This window comes from Belonocnema kinseyi, chromosome 2 (genome assembly GCF_010883055.1).
Source record: "Belonocnema kinseyi isolate 2016_QV_RU_SX_M_011 chromosome 2, B_treatae_v1, whole genome shotgun sequence".
Taxonomy (NCBI): domain Eukaryota; kingdom Metazoa; phylum Arthropoda; class Insecta; order Hymenoptera; family Cynipidae; genus Belonocnema; species Belonocnema kinseyi.
This window is the reverse complement of record NC_046658.1, coordinates 144,309,674-144,337,053: the sequence shown is the minus strand read 5'-3', so window position 1 is coordinate 144,337,053 and position 27,380 is coordinate 144,309,674. Positions and strand designations below refer to the sequence as shown.

The 27,380-nt window shown below is 30.3% G+C and overlaps 1 protein-coding gene across 2 annotated transcripts in view; it reads left to right on the top strand.

The window, feature by feature from the left end:
• The first annotated feature begins 2,419 nt into the window (after positions 1 to 2,419).
• The window catches only part of LOC117167850, a 37,702-nt gene continuing 12,741 nt past the window's right edge, over positions 2,420 to 27,380 (top strand). Inside the window, exons 1-2 of one of the 2 annotated variants that reach the window (XM_033353058.1) lie at positions 2,426 to 2,497; positions 10,996 to 11,483. In XM_033353058.1, the coding sequence (XP_033208949.1) occupies positions 2,440 to 2,497; positions 10,996 to 11,402 (465 nt within the window). In that variant the 5' untranslated portion in view covers positions 2,426 to 2,439 and the 3' untranslated portion in view covers positions 11,403 to 11,483. Of the gene's footprint in view, positions 2,498 to 10,995; positions 11,484 to 27,380 lie in introns of those variants that run through there. The other variant, XM_033353057.1, reaches the window with a different exon arrangement.

Genomic DNA, 27,380 nt, shown 5'->3' with positions numbered 1-27,380 from the left:
TTTTTATCTGGTTGGCAAGTGTACTATTATAGTTTTAATTCGGGATTTATATTGTGTTGTTGAAAATTCTACAAATTAGTTGAAGATTTATTAATTTTGTTGAAAGTGTAAATTTTGACCCTTTTAGCTGAAAATTTAATTACTGTTTTAAAAATCTGAACTCTTTAGTTAAAAAGTCAACTGCTCAGTTAAATATCAAAGGAATTTTTTCTTTGTTCTTTGAAGATTCAATGATTTTTTTCAAAATTAATTTTTTGGACACAAATTTTATTAGCATGTAGTTTCTATAAGGGACCACGCCTGGATTGCCCTCATGAATTCCACAAGGCATCAGGGCAATCCATGTGGGCCCTGACGGGGGCCCCCTCCATTTTTCCACACGGGATAGTTGAATTTTTTTATCAAAAAAGGTAATCTTTCAATACAAATAGTTTAATTTTTAACAGAAGAATTAAGTCTTCAACCAAATAGTGAAATAGTCAATAGGTGAATTAGAAGGTGTAACTTTTTATTTCCCATTATTTTTTTTTGGGGCTCAAATTTAGAATTTTAAATTTTTTAAGAAAATTCAACAAATTATTATGATAATCTTGTAGGTCGTAGGGTGTTTAAAAAGAAATATTTTTCTTTTCTTCACTTCTTTTCATTTCATGCGTTATTTGGTTTAAAGTGTACACCTTCGTGTGTTTTTCGGTAGAGAATCGATCTTTTCGTTAAAAAATATAAATATTTTTTAAAAAATGCATATTATTTTTGTGAAAAATTTAGGTATTTTATTGAAAATGCATGTGCCTTGTTGAAAAATTTGTGTTTTCGTAGAATATTAAATTCAAAATTGTTGTTAGTTATATTTTTTGCTTAAAAATTAACCTGTTATCTGAAGATTTTGTCTTTTTTACATAATAATTTCACTATTTGATTAAAAATCCAGCTATTTTATTAAAAATTTATTAATTTTGCTAAATTTTTTTATATTTTGTTAAATTTTCATTTTTGGTCAAAAATTTGTAAAAAAGAAAACAAACATTTTCAACAATCATAATAATATAATAATATGATTTTTGTTAGTAATTTAATTCTTTTGTTGAATATTCATATATTTTGTTTAATTCACGTCTTTTTGGTAAGAAAGTCAACTTTTTTGTTAAGAATTTTTCTTTTAGTTTGAAAATATATCTTTTGTGGTTTCCATTTATTTTTTATTTTTCTATCTTTGTTGATTTCATATAAACGTTTTTGTTAAAAATTAGACTGTCTTCCGAAAAATTTTCGTTTTGTTTATCAGATTCTGTCATTTGGTAAAAATTTCAACTATTTTGTAAAAAATTTACAAATATTTATTGAAAATGTAACTACTTTATAAAATAATATTTTTAGTTTAAAATGTAAACGTTTTTGTAAAAAAATTCATCCTTGTGGAATAAAAATAATTCATTTGTGATATAGAAATCGTCTTTTTCACTTAAAAACGAACTTCTTTTAAAACATTTAAATTTTCCTTGGGAATATTCGTGCTTTTGTATTAAAAATTAAACGGTTCTGAAATTTAAAATTAATCCACTTATCAATATTATAATCAATTGAAAATATGTGAAATTCGTTAAAATAATTGAAATATATTAATATGAAACATAATAGAATCTCCTATAGAATTAAATTTGTTCTGTACAATACATTTTGAAACTTAATTTTAAGGTAAGTTCAACTTTAATCAAACCAAAATATGATTATTTTTGCTTTTTCTCGATAATATAAATTTCGCTAGATAAAATTGGGTGTGAAATGATTAGAATCTCATTGATAACCTAACATTTTTGAAAGATTTGTTATTTAAATCAAGCTTTTCATTAATTTTTAATTGTTCTGACAAAAATAGAAATTTTGTTGGTCTTCCCCAACAAATATTTTACTTTTAGGCATACTTTAATTTTGTTAAAAGTATTTTTAACAAAATAAGTTGTTTTAATGTCCATCTAAATATTATAAGCTGCCAAACAAAAATAGAATGGTTACATTTATCATTTAATGTTATAAAATTTCTATAATACGAAAAAATATAATCATAATTTTAGTATCATCAAGGTGTTTTTATTATTTTCCCGACTTTCGAGGAAATTAATTTATTTCTTTTTATTACACCTTGTAAAAACCTTGTTTAAAAAATGTAAATTTCCTTATCTTTGTTTGCATTTTTACGTTTCAGGCAGAAAAATATAAGAACAGCCAGACATCACTAAGGTTATTAAATCTAGCAAATAGGGAACATTGCGAAATCTGATATAACAATCTTCTGTTTTTCGTTCTATAAACTTTTAAGATTAAATAACACGTGGCAGATGTCGTAAAGATTAGTCGTCATTTATAAAGTGCCGCCTCAGGAACAATTTTTCTAAATCAGTTTACTGTTTTATTTCTCGGTCATTCTGACAATTATAAGAAATGAAAATTACTTCTGCTATTCCAATCTTCACGTTCGTGGGATTCTTGAATTTCAAATGTGAGTGTATTATAATGTTATAATTAATATTTATAATCAGTGATGTAGTCCTGAAAGAAATGGCCTGGCCTTACTTTCCAGAAACTGCGTTAGGTCTTTGCGGGAAAAGGGGGGTGGGGGTTAATAGAAATAACTTTAGGAACTTATATAACATTTATAACTGAAACCCAATAAGAAAATCCAAACATATTTTTGGGTAAAAGCTCTTTTTTTAATAAAAAGGCACTTATATTTTAAGTTCGAAATTAATTGTTAATTTTCAAAAGAGAGAGGAATATTCAGCCAAATAGTATTAGTTGATTTTTAAGTTACAGAAGCAGTTTTTAACAAAAGAAATTAATTTTAAATCTAGAGCCTATTGAGTATGATATAATTTTTTTAATATATTTTCACGTTCAAAACGCGTGCACAAATTATGTAAAAAATTTCGGCACATTTTACTAATAAGATTAATTTTCTACCTAAAAAGACAAAATTTTCACTAAAATGCCTACATTTTCAAACAGGGTGATAAATTTATAAATAAAATTATCAATCTTGAACGAAAGCATCAATTCTTAAATATCTAGTTGAATTATTGAAAAAGAGGAATTTTCATCTAAGGAGACTGATTTTCTACTAGAAAAGACGAATTGTAAACAAAATGGATAAATTTTGAATTATATAGTTGAACATGTAACTAAAAAAGATACATTAATTTTTTAATTGAGCAGCTGAATTTCCATTTAAGAAATTAATTCCAAAAAAAAATTAGCGCAGGATTTTTCAAATTTAAGTTTAAAGAATCGACAACTGTGATTTGGTGATTCTAAATTCTCTCTTGTTAAATCTACTTCAGCTTTAACGCAAACCTTCTCATCAGGTATCTCGTGGTTCGCACTGCATTTTGTCAGAAGTTTGAACTTTTCTAAATTACGTTCAGAAAAATGAAAAGACACAGACATTCACCCAAAAAGGATCTACAGATTTCTTACAAATCATTTTTAGATACGCCATCAACTCTTGTTATAAAAATATATTTAAAATAAAAAAAAATCTGAAAAGGGACACCAGCAACAATAACATTTTATTAAACAAAATTTTTTCATAATATTGTTTTTACGAACATTACAAAAAACTGCGCTTCCCATCAAAAAGTGAATAATAACAATTTTTTAATCTTTTGTTAGTGCACAATTTTCTTCAAAATGACATTCTTTATTTTTAATTATTCTTTTTGTAATCAAAATTTGTATTCTCAATTCTTCTGTAAAATTTTAATAAGTTTTTACGATAATCCTGTAGGGTTTCCAAATGCAAAGTTTTTTCCCCTCTGACTTTTTTTTTAAGCGTGCGTTGTATTGCTTACGATTTTAACTTTCGCTCGTTTTTTTGGGGGATTTTGAAAATTGTAAAAAAAACTCTTTAGATAAATTATTCGTATTTTTCAGTACTACTAATATTCAATCATAGAATTTTTAAATGAAAAAAAGGTGTCTACAAAATTTTCAAAATGCTCTAAATTTTTGATTTTCCAGCAAAAATGGCTGTTTAACGAACTTGAACATCCATTTAAGACACTAAAAGGTGGGTTAAATTTTACAAAAATCTAATACCTTCTCCGATGAGAATGTAAAATTGAAGCATCAACTTTCTTGTATAAACAATTGGATTTTCTTGTTGGGGTGTATTAATTAATTTTTAATTCATAATTAGGAAACGTACTGAATGTTATCTAGGTTTGTAAAGTTACTCTTCCAATAACAACCACTCCCCTGCCCTATTTTGTTGAATTTCAATAATTTTGAACCTCAAATTCAACTCGTGCTGTAAATTAAAAAAAAATCGACAAAAGTATAAAATTCAGGGGACATAATCTTTAAACCTTGTCTTCAATTTGAGCCATGAAAACTTCAGAATTCTTCATGCGTTTCGTAGTTATGTCTAAACTTGTCCAAACGTTGCGACATCGGGTTTCAGTCGGCTTGCTGCAAAGTGGGAAAAAATTTACTTTTTTGTTTAAAATTATGTATGACCCCCTGATTTTGATATATTCGAACAAAAAAATTTTCAGAAGAAAAAATTGACAAAATTTCAAAAAAGCCGTCAAGCTTGATTTTTGATTTTATTTTTCATTTTTTTTATGAATAAGCCAAATAAGAAAATGCCTCTTGATATTATTATTTTTGATAATAGTATAAAAAAATGTAGGAACATTTATGATTTGTTCATAAATTTTATGTTAGTTAAGCTGAAGTTCGTAAAAAAATGCACGAATCGAGATCTATTAACGAAATAATTAAGTTTTTATTTTCAGCCCTTTTAATTTATAATTTTGTGATAATTTGAGTAAAATTTGTAATTATTTCATAAATTCTGTCGATAAAATCACCACCAAGTTCCCAATTAGCAGGAACAAGACTAAAAAAAAGTGGATTGACAAATGACCGAAAAAGGACCTGGATAGTGCATTTGTTCATAATATTTGAAATAATTATCTGAAGTGAAATTTCCATTTACTATAATTTTTTTTCATATCTTGGTGGAATATCTTTAAGTTTTGTCAATGTCTGAAAAAGAAGAAAATTTAAATTTTTTCGTCACATTTGTTAATTTATGAAAAAAAGTTAAGAATCTGAATAAAAATCCAGGCTCGACAACTTTCTTTGAAAATGTTTTTAACATTTTTTTCATTTTTCACGTTTTTAAGAAATCAGAATCACTGCTTTCAATTAAATAACAGAGTTTTTAACTCAAAACGATACGTTTTCGACCAGAAAGAAATTTAATTAAAAAAAGTAAATTTTTCACAAAGCATTTTAACTTTGGACCAAGCATTTCCATTTTCGAGCTTTGATCCAAGTACTTTAATTCTCATTCAATATGATGCATTTTTAACGAAAATATTAATTTCCCGTGAAGAATATACAAATTTTTAATTTTCAAACACATTATCTTTATTCAAAAAGCCTAAGGTCACCTAATTTTACACGGGGATCTCTATGCCCTGCGCTCAATATATTTCGTAACGAAATTTCTTTTATTTATAAGTCTTCGTACCTAGGATATTCAATCTGAATTATTTTTTTATAATCATTAGCAACTCTAGCCGTCTAAACTAATCAAGGCTACAGCTTACACGCTTAGAGTTTTAATTATTTTATTCAAATTTACATGAGATCTTCAATGACCCGAACAATTTATTTTATCATTCGATTTTTGTTCAATTTTGTATTTCAACCACTCGTCAAGAAAGACGCAATATTGCTGTCCCTCTGACTGCAGGTAGTCTCTTTCCGAAATATAGAGAATCTAAGAAGGCGCAGGCGCTAGGAAGAGCGTTTGAAAGCCGACCCTTAAGGAATTTATGATTTCCGGTATCTCAAAATTTAGACACAATCTGGACTCTAAGTCCTTTCAAATATTAAAGGAGATATTTTTTCTCTCTCTCTATCTCAATGTGCATTTAACTCTTTGTCATTCCAATTCACAACTTCTTACTTCCGAAATAGGTAGAGTGGTAAACGTATCTGCTAGATCAAAGCACTAAGAGTGATTTATGAATTATAGTTCTTCAGTTTTATTTGACTGGGAAATTGTGAAGGTAAACCTTCGACGTCGTTCGCAAATATAAACAGAAAAATTATAAGAAGTTCGATGCAATTCTATTTTCAAAGATTCTCATAGAGAATGTGCGTTTTTCAAATATTAAAATTTAAAGTTCTCGAGGAGAATTTTTTAATCGCAGAGGGGCTTTAAAAGTATTCTAAAAATATAAAATGTCGCTTCAGAAAATATCTCGAGTCGGTTTAGTCTCAGAGTATCTTTAAATTGTAAATAAGTCAGGAGATGAATCGGCCTGGTTAGATGTTTATTGGATACTCAGAAGAACTACAAAATAACTGGTTCCAAGGAAACTAGTCATTTTATACTAATTCCAACTATCGACTTTTTCGAATGGTAGAGAAAGAGGATGAATCCTCGAGCTCTTTTTTCAATTCTCGTGCTCTGATGCGAGCCTTTCAGCTGCGAGATCCTATCCCCCATTTTTTGGCTTTGTCGCCCATTTTATACTCTCTCACTCCAACGCACTTTCATACTTACGCAATATCGGATGAGTGGGATTCGTTAGATTCTGCGCTTTCGTCTTCCTCCTGTGAAAGGCATCTTTTAGAGGACTTGCACAGGAGATAGTATTTTTGCCTATTTTTAGGCTATTCCTTATAACAGATTCTAATGAAATTTTGTATAATGTGTGCAATTTGGTCCAATTTGACGGATAGAATACTTTTTAACTATGCTAATTACCTCAATATTTTTTTATGACAAATTAAATGTTGTTATTTGTACCTTCCATAAGTTTCTAACAGATGGCGGATGCAAGATTTAATGCTTTCACTGTAAATTCATTATGATAAAAAGAGATGAAAAGAATTAAATTTTTAACCAAGGAACTGCATTCTTAACTAAAAAAAAATTATTTCAATAGATGAATTTTCGACCAGAAAGTTAAATTTCCAACCAAGAAGATTAATTTCCTGTCCAAAATATAATTTCGGAATCATTTTTTGACTTTTTTTCTAACTAGCCTGTGCAACCAGCTCTCTTGCTCAGATCTTCTAGTTTCTTCATCCTTTTCTCCCCCTGACCATTTTCATTCAGAATCCATTTAATTTTCTCTTCTGTACTCTCCCTCCCCCTTTGACCCCTGTACACTTATGCCCCTCAACCATACTATACCAGCTGTTGTACCTGGAATCTGCGATGTTTCCCCATGTTTCCTCACCTTGCCTTCATTTCTTTCTCTATTTCCTACCACTCTGTAACCTTCTCATGTATACCACAATCACGCCTTATTTCATATTTCTCCTCCCCCCATTTTGAACGTCCACGTTACCCCTCCTCTCTTTATCTATGACCTAGCAGGAACACGCTTGTGCAATTTTGCTTTCTTCTCCCTTTCTTACTTTCTCTTCGAAGTTCCAGGTTCTTTTCACATGCCTTACCAAAATGTTTTCTCGTCGTATTTCTTCCCTCAGCATATACCTTGGGAAACTCCAAATCACTTCCAAAACCCATCTCAAAAATCTCTCATGCAAACTTTCAATTCTCTTGTGTCCTTTCCATCCCAAGATTTTCACACCATAGCTTAACACTGACCATACTAATACATCAAACTATGGCACACTCATCTTTCAGTCATTCTTGAACCTTCTTTTCATATACCCCATAATTCTCCCATTACTTTACTCGAGCATTTTAATCTCTTTTTAACCTGCAGCTCGCTTCCCTATCTCGTTTCAAAACAAAATCCTAAGTAGCGAAACTCATCAACCAACTCTACCACTACGATATGTATCTTCAATTCGTACTCTAATCTTCCCCATTTTATTTCTGAAAGACATCATCTTGGTCTTGTTCACTTTTGATTGTTAAACCCTTTTTTCTCACATATTCTTCAAACACTCTCATCAAGAAATTTATAGGTCTTTCATCATCTGCTAGTAGCACTACGTCATCTGCATATGCTGGTGAATACAGTTTGTCCTGCTCACTCCCCAAGTTCACCTCAAAGTCTCTCACTTATTCCATACTTCGTTTCTCTCCCACCTGAGATTTATTCCTTAGTTCTAATTTGCTCACCCTCTCTTCTATCAGTTTCGAGGCCCTTCTCCTAACCTCCTCATTCTCTTTCTGCCTGTTTTCTATACTTTCCAATTTATTGCGCACCTTTTCTTTCTCTTCATTCCATAATTGATCCCATTTTTCCCACTTTCGTCTTACTTTTCTTATCATGTCTTTTACTACTTCCTCTTGTCTCTTAATATCATTCAGTCTTGCGAATGTCTCATCCAACCTTCTGCAAATCCCTTCTTTAAATCATTTTATAAGGGCTTCTAACTTTGCAATATATCCCCTTCATCTTTATTTCTCTCCGGCGTTCTTTTTTTTAGCTTTACCTTTTTAACGTCATTGCCCCTCTCAGCCTCTTCACCCACCTGCTCTCTTTTCGTTTTATGATCCCTCGTTTTTTCCCCTTCACTATGGTTGCTCTTGTTGCTAATCGCGCTCGCCGACTATTGCGACCTATGCAACAAATCCCTCGACCCCGAGCTCTCCGATTTTGATCCAAGCCGCGGTGTGCCCACTCCCATGTATTTAGAGGGGGTACTTATAGATTGTGGCAAAATGCAAGATTAGCACCACCTAGCGGACGTAGCAAGAACTATTATCTACAGCAACGACCCCCCTTCCCTTCTCACCTTAATTTGTAGGTTATGTTGACTTCTCTCTCTGAAATAAATATATGTATAATAATAACCAATAAAACAAACCGGCAATTGAAAAAAATAAGATCTATCATCGATCAAATGCAATCAATCTATCATAGAACGATTCCAACAGACTTTAACATTTGATTGCATTTGGTCGATAATCGATATGATTTGGTTCCATTTTTACTTTGTGTTATCGGTGAAAATCCATTGTGGATCCAAATTCATCGCGAAAAAGATATATAATTCTTGCAGCTACAGTGGACTTGAGCAAATGTAAGCAGACGAGAGAACTTTAATCGTCTGCTCAAGTTGATTTTGAATTCTGAACTCACAAGAGTGCCATCTGGGGGATGTAGAAATTACTACAATTCTTTCGCCACTTTTCCTATAGGAGTGGGCACACTGTGACCCAAGCCTTTCTAAGTTAGTGGGCCTCCTGCGTCTATAAACCTTTCCTCGTCTCGATTCTACAGATGGTGCGGGATGCAAAGGCGTAGTGAATGTCTCATCTGCACTTCTCTCACTGCTTGCTTCATCTACACCGCTACCTTCTCTCCCGTTGCTATTGATATCCCTACTTTTTCACTCTTCTTACTTAACACACTCTGCCTTCTTCCGAAATTCCGTTGTGGACTGTGCATAACCAACATGAAACTACCCTCTTAACTGACATTTAGCCTCAACTCACTCTCTCCTGTCTCTTTCTATCCTCCCCAAATTAAACAATTTTTTCAGAAACTCGCCCTCCTACAATTGCACATTCACCCCAGCACCCTTACTCACCACACCCTCACCGTACGCACTCAACTTTTCACTTCTCCTTAGCCACAAAATGATCGCACTCGAAAAACACCCTGCATTCGCCTTCGGTAATGCTAAATTCAAAAATATATTAACTTTCTTGGACTAATTATGACATACTTAATAGGTGTTGGTAGTAATATTTTTTGTTTAAGACATTAATACTAAATTGATTAATTAACCATTATTATTTATTGACTTCTGACTATTTATGAATAATATGGGATAACATTTGTATTTTCGGGTTATATATCCTACGGTTTTGTAGAAACGTTTTGTATTTTTTTTTTAAATTCGTTTTGGTGGAAAATTAAACTTTTTGATGAAAATTTTTCTTTTTGGATTGAAAATTCATCTTTTATGATAGAAAAGTCATCTCCCTTTTAAATAATAAATAATGAATTAGGATTAAGTTAATAATAAATTGGTAAAATTAAGTTATTTATAATAAATAAATGTTTGATATTTCAAACCAACCAGTGTCGGTATTTTTCTAAAACTCTTTCAAAACAGTTAAAAATCTTTCTTGCTTCGTTTTTATGAAGAAAATTTTTAGTTAAAAAAATCCAATAATCAAATCAAATTTGTTTGCCATTTTTTTCACATGAAAGTTTGATACTATTATATAAAAAAGAAGATATAACTGAGGAAAATGTTAAAAATTGAAACCAGAACTCTGTTAAAAAAAGTGCATGGAGACGCTAAATGAAATTTTCTGAAGTATGTTCAAAAAATTATAAGGCAACGTCTTATCTTTTATAAATTTTTTTAATACTGTAGACAGTCCTAAGTGAATTTATTTATTTACGTAAAGCAGTGAGCCGACTGAAAATAAACGTAGACACACTTCGTGAGTTTTAGTTGTAACTCTACAACGCGTGAAGATTGCTGAAGTTTTCTTAACTTGAATGGCAGATAAGATTTTAGGGATTTTTGTTCAATTTTAGATTTTTCCAGCATTTTTCCCTGAGTCATAGCACAAGCTGAATTCGTGGTAAAAATTACGGGAAATTTTTTGTTGATAAAAATGGGTTAAAATTTCAATTTACTAGCTCTTTATACTTTTTTAAACCCATTCAATTTGATTGAGTTACAATATAAAATAAGTTTATGATCAACAAGCGCTATTATTCCGAATAAAATTTTTAATTATTGGAAGTTTGGCCCCAATGCTATTGCTCCCTGCCTATTTAAAAAATTGTTAAATTAAACCGAATTTCCAAAAAATTAGTCAAATTCGATTTTTAAATTTCCTTCTATTATTAAAAAAAAAGAAGTTTGGCATATGAAAGGTTTTTTAAATAAATGATCATATTTTTTTCAAACAACTTATATTAATTCGAAAAATCATTAAATCTAAAACCTCGGTATACGAAATTAATTTACTAACAGTAATGTACAAGAACTTAGCAAATGTACATTTTCCCTTCGCAAAATTAGACGCTGGTGCTGTCACGGTAGGACTCGTTCGGGTACAAATGGAGAATCACCTGTGGTTTAATGCTCTCCTACTCGACGCCATGCATGTTCCCTCCTGGCGGGAAAATCCAAAAAAATATCCTGAACAGTACAGAGCCTATCAAATATTTATACGAATGCGCGACGGCAAGATTTATATTTCTGATGCTCTCATTCACGAAAAGGGGCTCACTCCCAATCAGCATGAACCTCTTAGAGATCGTCCAATGGATTTCGTAATAAGGATACACAATTTGGTCTTCTTGAGGAGCGGAATTATGGAGATGTACAACCCAGCGTCCCCGCCTAATCTCGAAGTGGATCGCATGTTTATTACAGTCAAGAACACTGCGCTTATATATACTGCAGCTATCGTTCTGTCCGAATAGGAGCAGCCCTATGCACCATGTGACATATATAAGACTCATCTTTACGCGTACGAAGAAGGCGAGAAGATAACTTCTGCGCATGCGTGACGATAAGGTCTGCACATGCGTACGGATGCTAAAAGAGACTTTGGTCCTTCTTGGCAGCACTGCGCAATGCTCCCAATTTTGGAAACTTTTTCAACTGCGCTTGCGTCACGCCCGGACTTCCTGATGGGAGTTTCACGCTTTTGAGGAGGCGCCACAAAACTGACATAAATGGCCGCGTAATTTCAATTTGAAGTAGGAAAAATATTGTTTTTAAAAGAAAATGATAAAAAATAAATGAAGAAAATCAAACGTGAACTGTAGCCTGATAAACAGATGACCTACAAAGTTAGAAAGTATTATTAAAAAATGAACGAAAGATTTTATAGGAAGGTAAGTTTTCAACACAGCAAACAATCTACATTACCTGCTGTTAGTGAAAACCCATCTCCCCACCAAATCTTTCGATTCTTCTTCAATAATACTTTCTAACTTTTCAGTTTATCTTTTTTCTAAGCTACAATTCACATTCAATATTTTCTTTCACTCGTTTTTTTATAATTTTCTTTTTAAAAAAATTTTGCTTACTTTGAGTTTGAATAACGTGGCCGTTTATGTAAGTTTAGTAGCGTCTCGAAAAAAGCGGTAAACCCTCCCATTGGCATCCGTTGGCGCACTGATTTTGAATCGAATAAATATTAAATTTAATATTTATAATAAGTAATGATTCGTAAATCTAACAAAAGTAATTTCCTAATGCTAAAATAAGATTTTGGAGCGACCGATAAAAATGAATTCGATTCGAATAAAAAAGACTTTGAATTCTGAATTTAGAAAAAGAAGTAATTTTTTATCGAAATGATTAATCTCGTATGTGCAAGTTCCTAAATTTAATTTCACTTTATTCCCGATAAGGTGACTGAACATAAAATCGCTGTAAGTGAGAAAAAAATGAAGAATGTTGTTTCTTGAGAAACCTGAATTAACAAATTTGTTTGCAATAATACGCATTATTTTCCAGCGGTCAGTCCCAAATTATATTTTGGGATTAAAAATTACTTTTGATGCATTTTTCAATCATTATTTTTCATAATTATTACATTAAATTTAAATATTTATATAATTTGAAATGCGAGCGCTAACAGTTACCAATTGCGTTTCCGGCGCGTCTCAAGCGCAGTTGAAAAACTTCCAAAATTTTGAATGACTGGAACTGCGTTTCACCAAACTGGAGGAAGTTGGCAAATTTACGTGTGTTAGTTGCTTTTTACTAAATAGTGTACAAAAATGTGTATTTACTGTGCAATATGTAGTCCTTAGAAGATTTCTTAACGATAACAATGTTTCCTCAAAGTTTTTTTTCGTTTTTTTTTTGCTAGGAATTTTACATTTTAATCCACTTAGCTAACTATTTTTCCACTTGGCACATCTGGCAACGTGAAGTCAAAACCATTCTTTTAACCTCAGTGAAACTTTTCTCGAAATACAATAATTTTATAATTGTTCTGAAATTTGTCTTCAATGCATTTAAGCTTTTATGCGGTGAGTTTTTTTTCTTCTGCGAATTTCGTATACATACTTAAATAAAGAAATTCATCCTTCAACAATAATCAAGTGTTTTTGTTTCAACATTTTGCACAAATTTTGCCTACAATTTAGGGCCCAGAAACTCTACACATATTTAGGCGTTTGCGGGAAATGACTAGAAATGACCAAGCGTTTGTGTGACTAGTTTTAGACGCCAAGAATATTTTGGGTTTCGTACTTTAAACCTAGGAAAGTTACAGAAAAAAAATCTACATTTGGCAAAACGAGATCTTTAAGAAATTATATTTAACTTGAATCATAAAGCTCAAGGAAAACTTTAGGGATTCCCGACAAACGAGCCAAATTTCAAAACTTGTTTCTTGATCGCCAAACATTTCTCCTATATACCAAATCAAATTCAACTTGTGCTATAATTTAGGCAACCTGAGATAAAAATTTTAAATTGACAGGGCTTGACCCTTAAAATGTTTTCCTAAATTAAAGAAAGGAAAACTCAATAAATTTTAACGTTGTTTAGAGTTATAATTAAAAATGTCAAAATATTTTCAATATTTTAAGGTTAACCACAATTTACAAAAAAATTTTCTGAAAATGTAGGCCCTAGCTTTCGTAAAATACCTTCAAATTTCCTCTTACCCTCTCAAACCCCCTTACAAAAAATCTTACTAAGATTTTATAAAAAAAGAAAAATTCTTTTTCCCTCTTCTTCTTTTTTTTATTGTTTTTCGAGTTAAATGCAAATAAAGATAAACAGTAAGGAAATAAAGCTATTTCTAGTGATTATTTAATTTTTCTTTGTTAGAAAGTCAGCTATTATGTTATTAGTTGAAAATTCGCCATTGGCAATGAAAAATGTTATTGTTCCATTAATTTTTTTTTCTCTCGAAAATTCAACAATTCTGTAGAAAACTCATTCTTTTTACGTTTTGAATTCAGATTTTCTTTTGAAAATCCTAAATCATATTTATTTTAGATTGCCCTTTTAAAGTTAAGATTTACATCGCTTTGGAAAATTTATTAATTTCAGGAATAAATTATAATTTTTTTTTTTGATCAGAGTTTTCTTATATCTATCTTACTTCAGATCTGAATACAATTTTTTTCCATAAAAAAATTCCGTCTTTTTCTAGATCTGAATTATTATTAAATTGAACATGTATTCTAAGTCTGAATCATATTTTTTAAATGAAATTGATCTTTTAAAGACAAAAGTGTAATTATTTTGAAAAAATCCTTTTTTCAGATCTGAACTATCGAAAAAAATTTTGTTTGAGTCTTAATCTTAATTCTGTTCGAAAATTCCCCGCTCTAAGTTCAAATTGTTATTCTTTCGAAAGGTTTCTTTTTCCAAACTAAATTTATAATGTTTGTATCCTATCCAAAATAAAAATTATCGTTGCTCTAAAAAATTCCTCTCTTTGTACGATCTTGACAAATGTGAAATAATAATAACGTGGCGAACCATTTTGTATCCCCTCCCCATAGTTGACCAACAGAAATGTACCTTAAGAAAACTAAAACTTCATCAAACAATTTTTTTCCCGATATAATCACTAAATTGTACGCAATATTGTATTATCAACGAATGTTATTCAAATCTTAAATACACTTCAGAAAAATCAGTTTCAAATGAAATCTCTGTTTGTTTACCTTCACGCGTCTCGAACGTGAAAAAAGACAAACAATTTTATATATCTCACCTAACCAGATAAATTGTTAGTTGCGTACATTAAAAATTTTTCATGCTATAAAGCTTGAATTAAAACTGAAAATTCTAATATTCATGAATTATATTCACTCAATAGATTTTAAATTAAGCCAAAGACGGTCGACTATCCACGACCTTTTTTTAAATCTGAATAATTTTTTTGTAAAGAAAATATTTTAGTTTTGAGAACTAAGATTACTTTTTATGTATCTTAAAAATCTTTTTCTCTAAATTTAAACGTAATCTGGGAGAACCGTTGTAATTTTATTTGGATCTTATTTAACAATGCCTCATTTTATTCTTCGAAAGATTCATCAGGGGCCGTCCGTAAACTACTTTATCCACTTCAGGGGAGATGATTGTCTGACCAAAAACTCTATATTCTCCTTTTTTCCGGTTTCCAAGAATCTTACCCTTTTCACTAGTTTTTCTTTTAATTCGTCCTTTATAATTAAAACCAACTATTTTTAAATGTAGGTAAATTTCCATGGTTGAAAAGTCTACTATTATATTCAGGAGTCGAGATTTACCTTGATCTACTGATTTACTTGATTTACTTGATTTACTGTTTCTATCCAAATTGATTTATTTTGCTAAAAATGTAGATTTTACTCTTCTAGATCATAATTTAACTATTTATTATTATTTATTATTAATTAAAGGGAAGTCCTTAGGGCTAAATAGCCAACTAAGGAATTAATTATTCTCTAACTATTTCTTTTTTCGAAGATTTGTCGAAGAATTATGTAGATAATTTAACTATTTCATCGATAATTTCCTTTTGAGTTAAAAATTCATATTTTTATTTAAAAATTGTACCGATTTGTTGAAACATCGATTATATTTTTGATTAAAAATAAAGCTGCGTAATTGAATATTGAAAACTTTTTTTTTTAATTCTGTCTATTTTTTGAAGATTTATAATTTTAGTCGAAAAAGTCACTAGTTGTTTGATAATTTATATTTTCTGTTTGAATATTTGACATGTTAGTTGACGATTCAATGATTTAGTTGTAAAATAATTTATCTCAGAAAATTACACCTTTTACTTAAAAATTTAGTATACAAAAATAAACTTCTTGATTAAAAATTAATATTTATAGTATGAAAATTCAGCTTAGTTAATCATGAATTTGAAAATTTAAGTATTATTGTTATAAATTAAATTATTTTGTGGAGAATTTAACTATCTTGTTACTGTCACATTATTGGTGAAAAATGCAAGTTTTTTGTTGAAAATCCGTCCTTTGGGATTAAAAATAAATCTGTGATGGTAGAAAAGTCATATGTCTTGGTTGTCTATAAACTTTTTTGTTGATCATTCAAGTTTTCACGAGAGCATTCGTTTTTTTGCATAAAAAAATGCGTTTTTTGTGGTAGAAAAAGCATTCTTCTTGTTGAAAAATGAAATTATGTTAAGAATTCAATTTTCTTTAAAAAAAATCGTCTTTTTGCCTGAAACATTTAATTATTTGTTAAAAGTTTAACTATTTGAAATAAAAATTTCAATTTCCTTAAAAATGTATTTATTTTGTTTAAGTAATATATTTCGCTTAAAAACTAAACTTATTTAATCAATATTCATTCTGGATTGAACATAAGTCTGTTATGGTTGAAAAGCCACATTTCATGGTTAAAAATTAAATTTTAGGTTTAAAATGATATTGTCTACGAGAATTTTCGTGTTGTTTTTTTAACTCTGCATATTTTCTTAAAGTAATATTTTTTGGTAAATAATTTATTTTAATAAAAAATTTTACATTTCGAAATAAAAATAACTCTTTTTGGTAGAAAAATAAGTTTAGATAAAAATTATTATATTCTGTGTAACAACAATTTTTGGTATCCCGTTAAATTAGCCAAACAAAAAATTTCCTAGAACATAGTTCATTTTTCAAATAAATAGTTTAATTCTGAATTCAAGAGTTTCTTGTTTACAAAAAAAAATCAATTGTTAATAAAGTAGTTAAATTCCTAACCAAAAAATGTGATGACTCTTTAAAAAAATGAATTTCCGGAAAAAAACTTTAACATTTAACCAAAGAGTTTAATTTTCAACCTAAAAGTTGATTTTTTAACCAAGATAATAAATGCCTACAAAAAGAGATGAATTTTGAACTAAAAAAGATTAATCTTTACCCAGATACTTGAATTTTTGACTAAAGAAAGAAATTTTAAATTAATAAATGCAACGCATTTTCAAAAAAATAATTAAATTTTTAACCAACGAGATGAATGTTTTTTCTACTAGAAATTAAACAAATTAAAAATACATAATATAATGACAATGAATAAAAATAGAGAATTATTGGAAAACATTGTTATATTTTATTTTGTATTAAAAAATGTACGCATAGAAATTTTTAAATAATTTTTTCGCACATAGAAAACGCTGTATATATGCAACAAAATCAAATTTTGGAAACGTATCTAATATGAAGAATCTTCAACCAAGTATTTTTTCTGTGAAAGATAAATCTTTAACCATGAATATTAAACTTCTACAAAAAAAAGAATTCAAATAAAATTCAGGAATTTTAAAACGGAAAAGATCAAATTTCTATTTAGAATAGCTACTCTTACCCCAAAGTGGAATATTTATGTTAGTAGTAAAGAACATTCAAATAAAAAAAAATACAAATTTAGAAAAGAATTCAAGTTAAAGCTAAATGTTCAATCTTCAACAAATGAATTAAATTTTAAAAGGAGAATTCAAGATTAAATCAAAGATTTAAATTTTCGACGAAAATGATTTTTTATCCCAGAAAATAAAGTTCTTATAAAAAGAGTTGCAGTTTCAACCAAAAATAGAGAAAATTTTCAGCATTAAAATTAAACTTTTAACAAAGAAAATCAATTTTTAATAAAGCAATTGTACGTTGAGTCAGGTCACTTAATATTTCTTACAAAAAGATTGAATTTTGAACCTAAAATTTTGAATTTTTAACAAAAAAGTTTATTAAATACCAAATAAATAAAGTTTCCCTAAAATGTTAAATCTAAAGAAACAAAATATTTTTTACAAAATAGTTGAATTCTCAACGAAAGCAGATTAATTTTTGTGTAGAACTTTAGTCTTTTTGTCAGCAACGCTATCGGACGCTATCGGACGCTATCGGACGCTAGCTGACAACTAAGTTATTTTGTTCTCTTTCCTACATTGGGTTATCGGACGTTGAACATTTAGTTTTTTAATCTTTTTGATGAATATATATTTTGTGCTAGGAGAGTCATCTTTTTCGATTAAAATAATTCTTGTTTTGAGAATTCAAAATTCTTCTTGGTTAAAAATAAAAATGCTGTGGAAAATTTAATTTTCTTAATTAATCTTTTTGGCTTAAGAATTTAATTATTTTTAAAAATCCATAATATAAAATAATACAAGATAATAATATAATATAAAGAATAATCTGAAAGAAAAGAATATTCACAAAAGATGTAGAGCATTCTATCAAGAATTTGACAGAAGAAGAAATTAAACGTTAGACTTTCTGAGAAAATCAATTTTTTGATTCATTAAAAAAAAAGCCTGGTGTTATATTTCTTTTGAAATTTTTTATAATTTTTTGCGAATCATTTGACAAATTAAGAAGCCTCTTAATAGGCAAAAAAACTATAATACTCGCGGTAGGGCTTGAGCTTTCTTCTCATGACTTTGACGGCTATGTTGGCGGTAGCATTGCTACTGACAGGGTTTCCCATGTCAAATAGGCTGACAACGAAGAAGAGAGGGACTAAGTAGAACACCAAAACCCATAAATTAAAAATGGAGAGCATATTAAAGATTTTGAAACACTTTTCGCTTCCCGAGGATCGTCGGGGCGCCCCTCGAGCTACAAATAGTGTGTGTGTGTGTTTTGTGGGTGTGTCTGTCGAAAATTGCGAGATGGTTATGCAGATCTCACATCAAACAGCTGGTCAGGAAGAACATCTACGACAAACGGTAAGCAGTGGAACATCAACTGTGCCTGCTAAGGATGCTTTGGCTAGCGCTAGCTATTTGCAGCCAACCACCTCCACAGAAATACCGCGGGAGAACATCAATTAGGATACTACAATTAAAGAAGAATTGCTGCGTCTCTATTACAAGAGTGCCAAGTTGGAAACGAAAATGGAAAAAGGATACAATTTAAGAACGAAATTTGCTGCAAAGTATCCTAATACGCAAAATGTTGCAGTAAGAGATCTTATTGCTAAGATGAAGGACGTCAGGACTAATCTGCACGTTTCAGAATACTGAGCAATGGAGATTAAACAACAGGTTGATTTGGCGTGGAAAAACGACGGTAGAAGCAGAGGTTCAGCAACCAAAAAACCGACGAAAATGGACATACCATAAGATCATAGATGTTATGCGCCTTTATTTTCTGGCTGAAAAATTTGGGCAAAGCTTTCGGCTGTTGAAATAGCTGCTATCAAAATAGAAGTAGAACCGCAGCTTCCTATTGATGAACTCGCCTTGGAACATGTGGATAACGAAGACTTGATTGATGCTGAAGATCGTGACCCACCATGGAAGATCAGGTTGGATATATATGTCACCGAAGTAAGGTGCAAATTGGGTTGATTAACTCAATATAAAAAAGAAAATAGAGCCAAAAAACTGATAAACCATGTTACTAAAATCATCCGCCCGCGGAACATCGAGATGTTCACACTAGCAATATTGGATGAAATTTCAGACTCTCAACGACAGAGACTTGATGCACTTACTGTCAGACTGCGTCGGTACAAGAAAAGTAGTGCACAAAGAGAACAAATACAAAACTTACAGACAGACGAAAAAAGGTTCTACCGTGAACTGAGAGCAAAGCCAAATAACCAGCAAAGCACCGAAATTCCTCAATTGGAAGATAACTGGTGAAAGCAAGGACAAGCGATAGCCCAGAAATGCAACTAACAAACATCACAGCTTTAGATGTTTCAGCGGTCTTAAAAGGGCAAGTAATTGGAAAGCTCCAGGTCCGGACATGGTGCACAACTTCTGGTACAAGTATCTGACGAGTGTGCATCTTGCGTTGGCAAGGTGTTTTCAGAAGATCATTGAACACCCAGATCTGATGCCAGACTTTGTGCTTCACGGTACTACGTATATGTTACCAAAAAAAAACCAAATGCTCAAAAGCCAGCTGACTTTCGACCGATAGGTAAAGTAAAGTAAAGTAAAGATCTATCCACTATAGACGCTGTTGCCATGACTTAAGCTCCTAAGCATCAAAAGAACTTACACATAGCATACATTGACTACAAGCAAGCGTTTCCTCCCGTTCGGCAAGACTATTTGCTTGAAGTCTTAAAACTTATATATATTCTTTTACGGATATATTTCAAGGAGACTCCTTCAGCGCACTATGGTTCTGTTTAGCGAATCATGCATCTATTCATCACATTGTGATTTCGGCTACAGTCAATGTGCACGCAAGATGCACTGAACATCTTGAACATTTAGGAGTCAGTAGGGTATTGGCAGCAGCTCAGAAGGCGGTTTTATTAAACACCTGTCGTATTGTAAGAAACTTTCTTGATCATTAGGAAGCGAGCGACTAAAAACCCGTGGAGTGGCAGATAGTAGCTCTAAGAAAGCATCCAGAGGTGACTGTTGTCACTTCCAATGCTCGTAAGCCGCTTGTAATTGTATACGTACAATATCATCGCAGGAGGTTTCAAGCATCGTATGGAATTAGTTGAATTAACTTATAACATTCTAATCTAATCAGTCACTTGAGTTAGTCCTTGGCTATGCTGTATAACCGGGTTCACCCGAGTAAAAGTTTAATAAGGCATAACATAAAATTTATGTTATGTTAATATTTTATGTTTTCATTAAATTTTTACTCGGGTAAACCCGGTTATACATCATAGCCACGGACTAAGTCAAGTGACTGATGAGATTAAAATGTTATAAGTTAATTCACCTAAATTAATACGATGCTTGAAATCTTCTCAGATGATGTTAAAGGTATACAATTACGAGCGGCCATGAGCGTTGGAGGTGACAACAGTCACTATTATTATTAGGATATTTTTATCATTATCGTAGGTTCTCGTTTTTCTGAAGGAATTATTTTGTTTCTGTCTGGCATATTTTGCAAACAGATTATTCAAACAAAAAACTGTATTTCTATAGCTCTGTTTGCATTTTTACACGAAAGAAAATTAGAATAACCGGAAGGCTGCATAGGTGTTAACCTAGCAAATACGGAAAACTTCGAGGTCTGAGATGAGCAAACTGTTTCTACTTCCACTTGTTTTTTTTTGTTTCTTTTTTGAAGAATAAACAAACTGGGTCGCCTACGTTTTGTGAAAATATAAAAAGCCAACATTTATGAACCCTTCATTCACAAATAATTTTTCAAAACTCAGTGTACTCTTTAATTTCTCTATCATTCTGATAATTAGGAGTAATGAAAATTACTTCTACTGTTTCAATCTTCACGTTCGTGGGATTCCTACATTTCAAATGTGAGTTTAATGTCATATTATTATTAATATATATGACCAGTGGTGTATTCATAGAAGGAAAATAGTGTGTGTGTGTGTTTTGTGGGTGTGTCTGTCGAAAATTTAACCATTTCGATAAAAGTTCGTTTCATGTTTGGTTAAAAATAAATTTTGTGGAATAAGAATTACAAATTAAACTGTTAAATTAAAAGAAAATTAATTAATTTCAGCAGATTTTTTTCAAACGCTGCTGAGATTTAAGCAACAGATAAATGATCAAGAATAAATAAATTTTTTAACATAAAAACGAAGTGTTAAGAAAATACACTAACTTTCAATGGAGAAACAAATATTCAAACCAAAAATAGAATAGTTGAATTTTTAGTTTAGGAATTAGTTTTCGGCCAAAGAATTCAATTTTTAATTACAGTAAAAAATCTTAAGGCAAAAAAATAGATTTTTAAGAAGCGGTATAATTTGTAACCAAACAGATATTTTTGAACAAGACATTTAAACTCTCACTTTTAGTTGAAAATTTACATTTTTACGTTAAAAATTTATCTATTTGTAAGAAAATGCAACTATTTTATCAAATCTCGAACCTCATTCTTGCTAGCCTAACTATTTTGTTGAAAAAAATCCTTTTTGTCTAAAAATTAAATTTCTTAGCAGGAATTTTACCTTCTTCACTTTTGGTTAAAAATGTAAATTGTTACATTAAAAGTTTATCCAAGTAATTAAAAACGCAACTACTTTATTAACCGTTATACCTCTCCATCATTTGAAATTTCAACTTGTTGGTTGAAAATTTATGTATTTTGTTGGAAATTTGTCTCTGCTGGTAGTCATTTGTTGGGTCAAAGATCGTATTTTTTTAGTTAAAAATTAAATTTTTGGATAAAAATAATCTTTTTTGCCTTAAAATGAAATAAGTTTATTGAAAATTATTGCATTTTGTTGAAAATTGTTTTTTCTTGTCAAATGTTAATATTCTTAATCTATTCCCTGTTTGATAAAAACGTAATCCTGTATTATTCATAAGTTAGATATCAGTATTATTTAATGGAGCATTACCTCTTAGTCGAAAATACATTCTTTTTTGTTCAAACAAGGTGAAGAAGATTGTTTTTTTTTTGAAAGTGGAATGAATAGTTTTTAAATTACGTTGTTGAATCCTGCACAAAACGTAACAAGAAGTTTGACAAACAAGATTATTTTTCTAATTAATCAGACGAATTTTTGATAAAATACATTAATTTCTTACAAAATTGCTAAATTTTGAAGTTGAAAGCAGAATAAATCATGTATAAAACAGTAAAATTTTTAACCTGAAAACATGTTTTTTTTTTAATGAATATTTTCTAACATATATTACATTTTCATAATAATAGGTTAATTCTTAAAAATAGAGTTGAATCTATTACCAAAAATATCAATTTTGAAAAATAAATAAATGAATTGGCAATCAAGAAGTTAAATTCAATCAATCACATTAGATAAAGATGTTTTATTAATTACAATATCCTAATGAAAACAATTTCTCTCAAGACTATTCTTTTTAATATTATAAACAAATTCATTATAAGCATTTGTCGACAGAAAAATTAGGTTTTTTATGGCAGTTTCTTTTTCAGTTAGAAACGTAGAAACAGTATGGTAATTTGAGAAAAATTCCTGATTCTCTTATCAATTTAATTGTTTTAAAACAAATTTCGTAAACAACTGCGTTGTTGTGGCATGTGTCGATACAAAAATTGTTTTTTTTCTCGATGTGACTTTTTTTAATTTGGAGGCTTTATAATTATGATTGCTGCTACCCGCAGAGTGGGGCGAAAACAGATTTTTTCAACGAATTAGTCTACAGCTTGCAATTTGGATTAGATTAGAGTTTTTTTAAACAGAAGTTAATCAAATTTTAAAGTAATTTGTGTGAGGCAATGTTTTATTTTGTTCATTTAGCAAAAAATATAACATCAAATTTATGTTATGTATGTCCTAAATTAAATATCTTCTAGCGCTTTATTGTGAAATGCCAAACAAATCATCCTAACTTTAAAATAAGTAGTTAAATTGAAGAAAAAAAATAATAATGAAAGAAATTAATTTCCTCACATGCAAAAGAGAATTTTGAACGAAAAATTTGTCAAGTAGCCTTTAAATTTGAAATTAAAAAAATTAATAATAAATAAATACACATTGCCTGTCCAAATATAATTTTTTTTCTCAGCCGGTAACGATCCGGGTGGTAGCGAGCCGACTGGATCTCGACGCAGACATGTTTCGATGTACTGAATTCGAGAAATTTGTCATCGATCAAAATTATTAAATCTGCAACTTACTTTTGTTAATACTTTGATCAGAAAATAATTTTGTTCTGAAGCAATTGGCCTAGGACCTACAATTTTGATCCAATTAGACCTTTTTTCCTCAAATAGAATTACACTAAAATTTAAAGAAAAATTTTAAAGTCGATTTTCACATTTTTTCCTATTCATTTTTTTCTAACAATAAATTTAACATTTTAATTTTTTCATGAACAATCCCTTTTTTTCAACAATTTATTTGTTTATTACTTTGAAAAGGCTGCTTCAATATTAAAAAGACTTGAAGACATTATCTTCCACTTTTTGTAACTTTAATAATGACAATTGAGGAGTTCTGGACAAGAAGGCGACAGGCGCTCGAGAACGATTAAAAGAATTGGCCAGGCTGTGACGTCAGGTATCAAAAGTGAAATTCAAAATTTGAAAAAACGGACTTTTTTTAATTCAAAAAACCATGTTTTTTCACATTCAACTCGCCGTAAGTAATTCGTTTATCAACTAATTAACCAGTTTCTTTTTGAGTTTTATTCGTTTTTACACTTTCACATATAAAAAGTGATCGAGGAAGTACGAGTCACGACAAACTTCAAGCGAACGAATTTTCCGGAATTGTATTGACCAACTTTTTGGAAAATCTCAATTCGATCTGATGTCAGGTTCATTTTTCAAGAGCTATCTGACTATATTTTTGGTTTTTTCAAATTTCCAATTTCACTTTTCATTCCTCACGTCACAGCCTGGATAATACTATTACTCGTTCTCGAGCGCCTGTCGCATTCTTGTCCAGAAATCCTCAATTTGTTATTTCTTCGCCGCCCCACTCTAGTCTTTTATCAATTTACGAAGAGTAGTGTTAAAGAACTTGATAAATTTTAATTTTTTCCGCAAAATTAGATGCTGCTGCCAGCGCAGGAGAGGTTGAGGTGCTAATGGGGGACCTCTTGAAATTTACTGGTACACTCGCCCATGCTAATCATTTGCCCCCATGGTTTGTATCTCCGCTCGAACCCCCTCATAAGTACCCAACCTATGAGGTGCTTCTATTTATTTCTGAAACAAGTATGTTTATTTCTGATGCTCTCAATCACAAGGATGGGCCAACTCCCGATACACATGTCCCTGCTAGAGATATTCCAATAGATTTTAGGATACTGCTAGGAAATTCGTTATATGGAAAGGACGTTACAATGGGGATGTACTACTCAGCTTCCCCACCTGAGAACCCAAAGACAAACCGCATGTATATAACAGTCAAAGACAGTGCGCTTATATATACTTCACCTTTGAAATACCTTTTCTATCAGCAGCCCTATGCGGCTATTGCCAATCGGCGTCTCCAAAGTCCCATTTATGCGAGATACATTCAGGAGATAATAAAAGAGAAGCGATCAGGGACTCGACCAGAGTAATATTTCGTCTCATAATGGCTCCATTTTTATTCGAAAAGGAACGAGTATTACGACGACAGCGCTATCTACCGGCGTATGAGCAGTTATCTCTACCAGCGAGAAACCCTCCTTCACGCGTGCCTTAAGCTGTCTTTTGCAGGAATGCGTTTCAGTTCATTAAACCGGAGCGGAATGAAAATTTCATGTGTGTCAACTCTTTTTACTTAATTTTGCAGGAAAAGTTGTAATTTCTTTAAAGAATATATTTCATAACAGACTTATTAGCAATAGAAATATTTCAGTTATGTTTTTTGTTAGGTATTCTATATTTTATTCCTCTTAGCTCACTCCTATTTTACCTGGCATAATCTGACAAACGTGACGTCAAAATTATTCTCCTAACTTCATTGAAGCTTTCGTTTAAATAAATTCCTTTTGTTATTGTTCCAGAATATATTTGTAACGCATTTTATCTTTTATTTTTTCTGTGTGTATAACTCGTATTCAATTTGAAATTGCAGTCTCAGTTTTAGAGAATGACGACTTTCTCTTGAATCGCAACATTACTAGACTACTAGTTGTTTTTTGTAAAACGACACGAATTCTCTGAGGAGGATTTATCAATTTTAAACTTTGAATAAAAAATTTACCGATCCTTCAATTTGTTCTTTCAATTATCAGAAAAAGCTAATTGCAGATCCGCGTGGATATCCTCAGAGACAATCGCGAATATCCTACATAGTAAAACTCAATTTTCCTGAGATATTCTGAGGATATCTCAAAATATCCTCAGGCTATCCTATTAATTTCTTAAACTTCTTCAAATGCATAAATAAGATTTTGTTATAAACACGTCGGCGGGATTACATCGGAAGTGTGTGCCATTCCAGAAAATGGCACCAGCTCCCGCATGAAAGTGCTGTTTTGTTTTGTTTATTCTGCAAATTATGTATACATATTGGAATAAAGAAATTTATTACTTATAAATAATAAGTGCTTTTCCCCTAAGATTTTATACAAATCCCGTCGCTAACTTAAATAAAAAACTCGAGAAATATTCAAAGGTTCCCGAGATACGACTATAAATGTCCAAGCATTTCTGTATCGAGTTTTGGTCCCCGAGAATTTTTTTGATTTCGTACATCAACTGCAAATCATCTCATCACCCAGGAAAGTTGCAGAAAAAATCTGGATTTTGCAAAACAACAAGTCTCTGTCGCTCGCCGAGAATTTCAATTGTTTTCCACTTTAAATTGTGCTATAATTCCTGGCTTTTTCACCTCAACCCCAACGCGTGCCATCACTTAAAAAAGTCGCAGGAGAAATTTCTTTTATTTCAGCCAGTAAAAATGAAAAAACCTGTAGAGGTTCTGGAAGAATGCTACAGTAAAGAATTTTATTGGTCTGTTAAAAATTTCATTGTTTTGTCGAATTATTGTCGAATTAGTTTTAATATTTAGCAAGTCCTGTCATCTTTTTCTAATTGTGCCAGAGATATCAAATTTTTTCCAAATTGGTATCCTATGCTCATAGGGTACTTTTTTAGCGCTTGACGGTAACAAATTCAGGATAATTTCCCAAGATTTCGGAAAAATTCAATTCACATTGAAAATAATTCAGACGAGTTAAGAACAATTTTAAAAAATAAGAAAAATTCCATTGATTTCCGTAAAACTGTATTGAATTTAGAGGAATTTAAGATTAAAGAGAAGAATTCAATGAAATTTATAACAATCCAAGGTAATTAAAAAATATATAAATAAACAAAAATAAGCTTTGCAAAATTCAAGGGAATTCAAAGAATATTATGAAATTCCTAAATCTTTTATATGAGGTAAATAGACTTGAAAAAAAAACTAAATAAAAGCTTTAAAATTTTTTCTAAATTTACTGAATTAAGTAGAATTGAGTTAATTTGGAAGAAATTAAGTAAATTGAACAAATTCAAGAGAATTTAAAAGAAAATGAATTCAAGGTGAATTCCAAGAAAAATGTCAAATCATTGAGACCCTATTAATTTCTAACACAAAAATTGACTATTGATTACAAAAGAATTTAAGATAAATTGAAAAGAATTCAAATGAGTTTCAACAATTTTCAGAATTGAAAAAAATTTGGTTGATTACAATACATTTTAAGTGAATTTAGAGAAATTTAAAAGAAATGAGAAGCATTAGATAAAATTCATAAAAATTCAACCTATATTTTAAAGGCAATTAAGAGAATTGAAAACAATTTAAAGACATAGAAAAATTAATTACAATAGGTAGAATTGAGTGAATTTAGAATAATTCAAAAAAAATTTTAAGGATTTAGAATAAATTTATTTTTTTATTAATTGACCTTTTATAACTTCGTTAAAACTTTAAATTTTTCATTAAAAAATGGAAGATTTTGGAGAAAAAAATCAGTTTGTTTGTTCTGCCTCAGTTGAACCTTCTATTTTTTGTCGCCAGTTGGTCTTTTCCTAGGTAAAAAATTAAATCTCTTGGTTGAAAATTCATCTTCTTAGTCCAAAGTTGCAATGTTTGGTCAAAATATATTT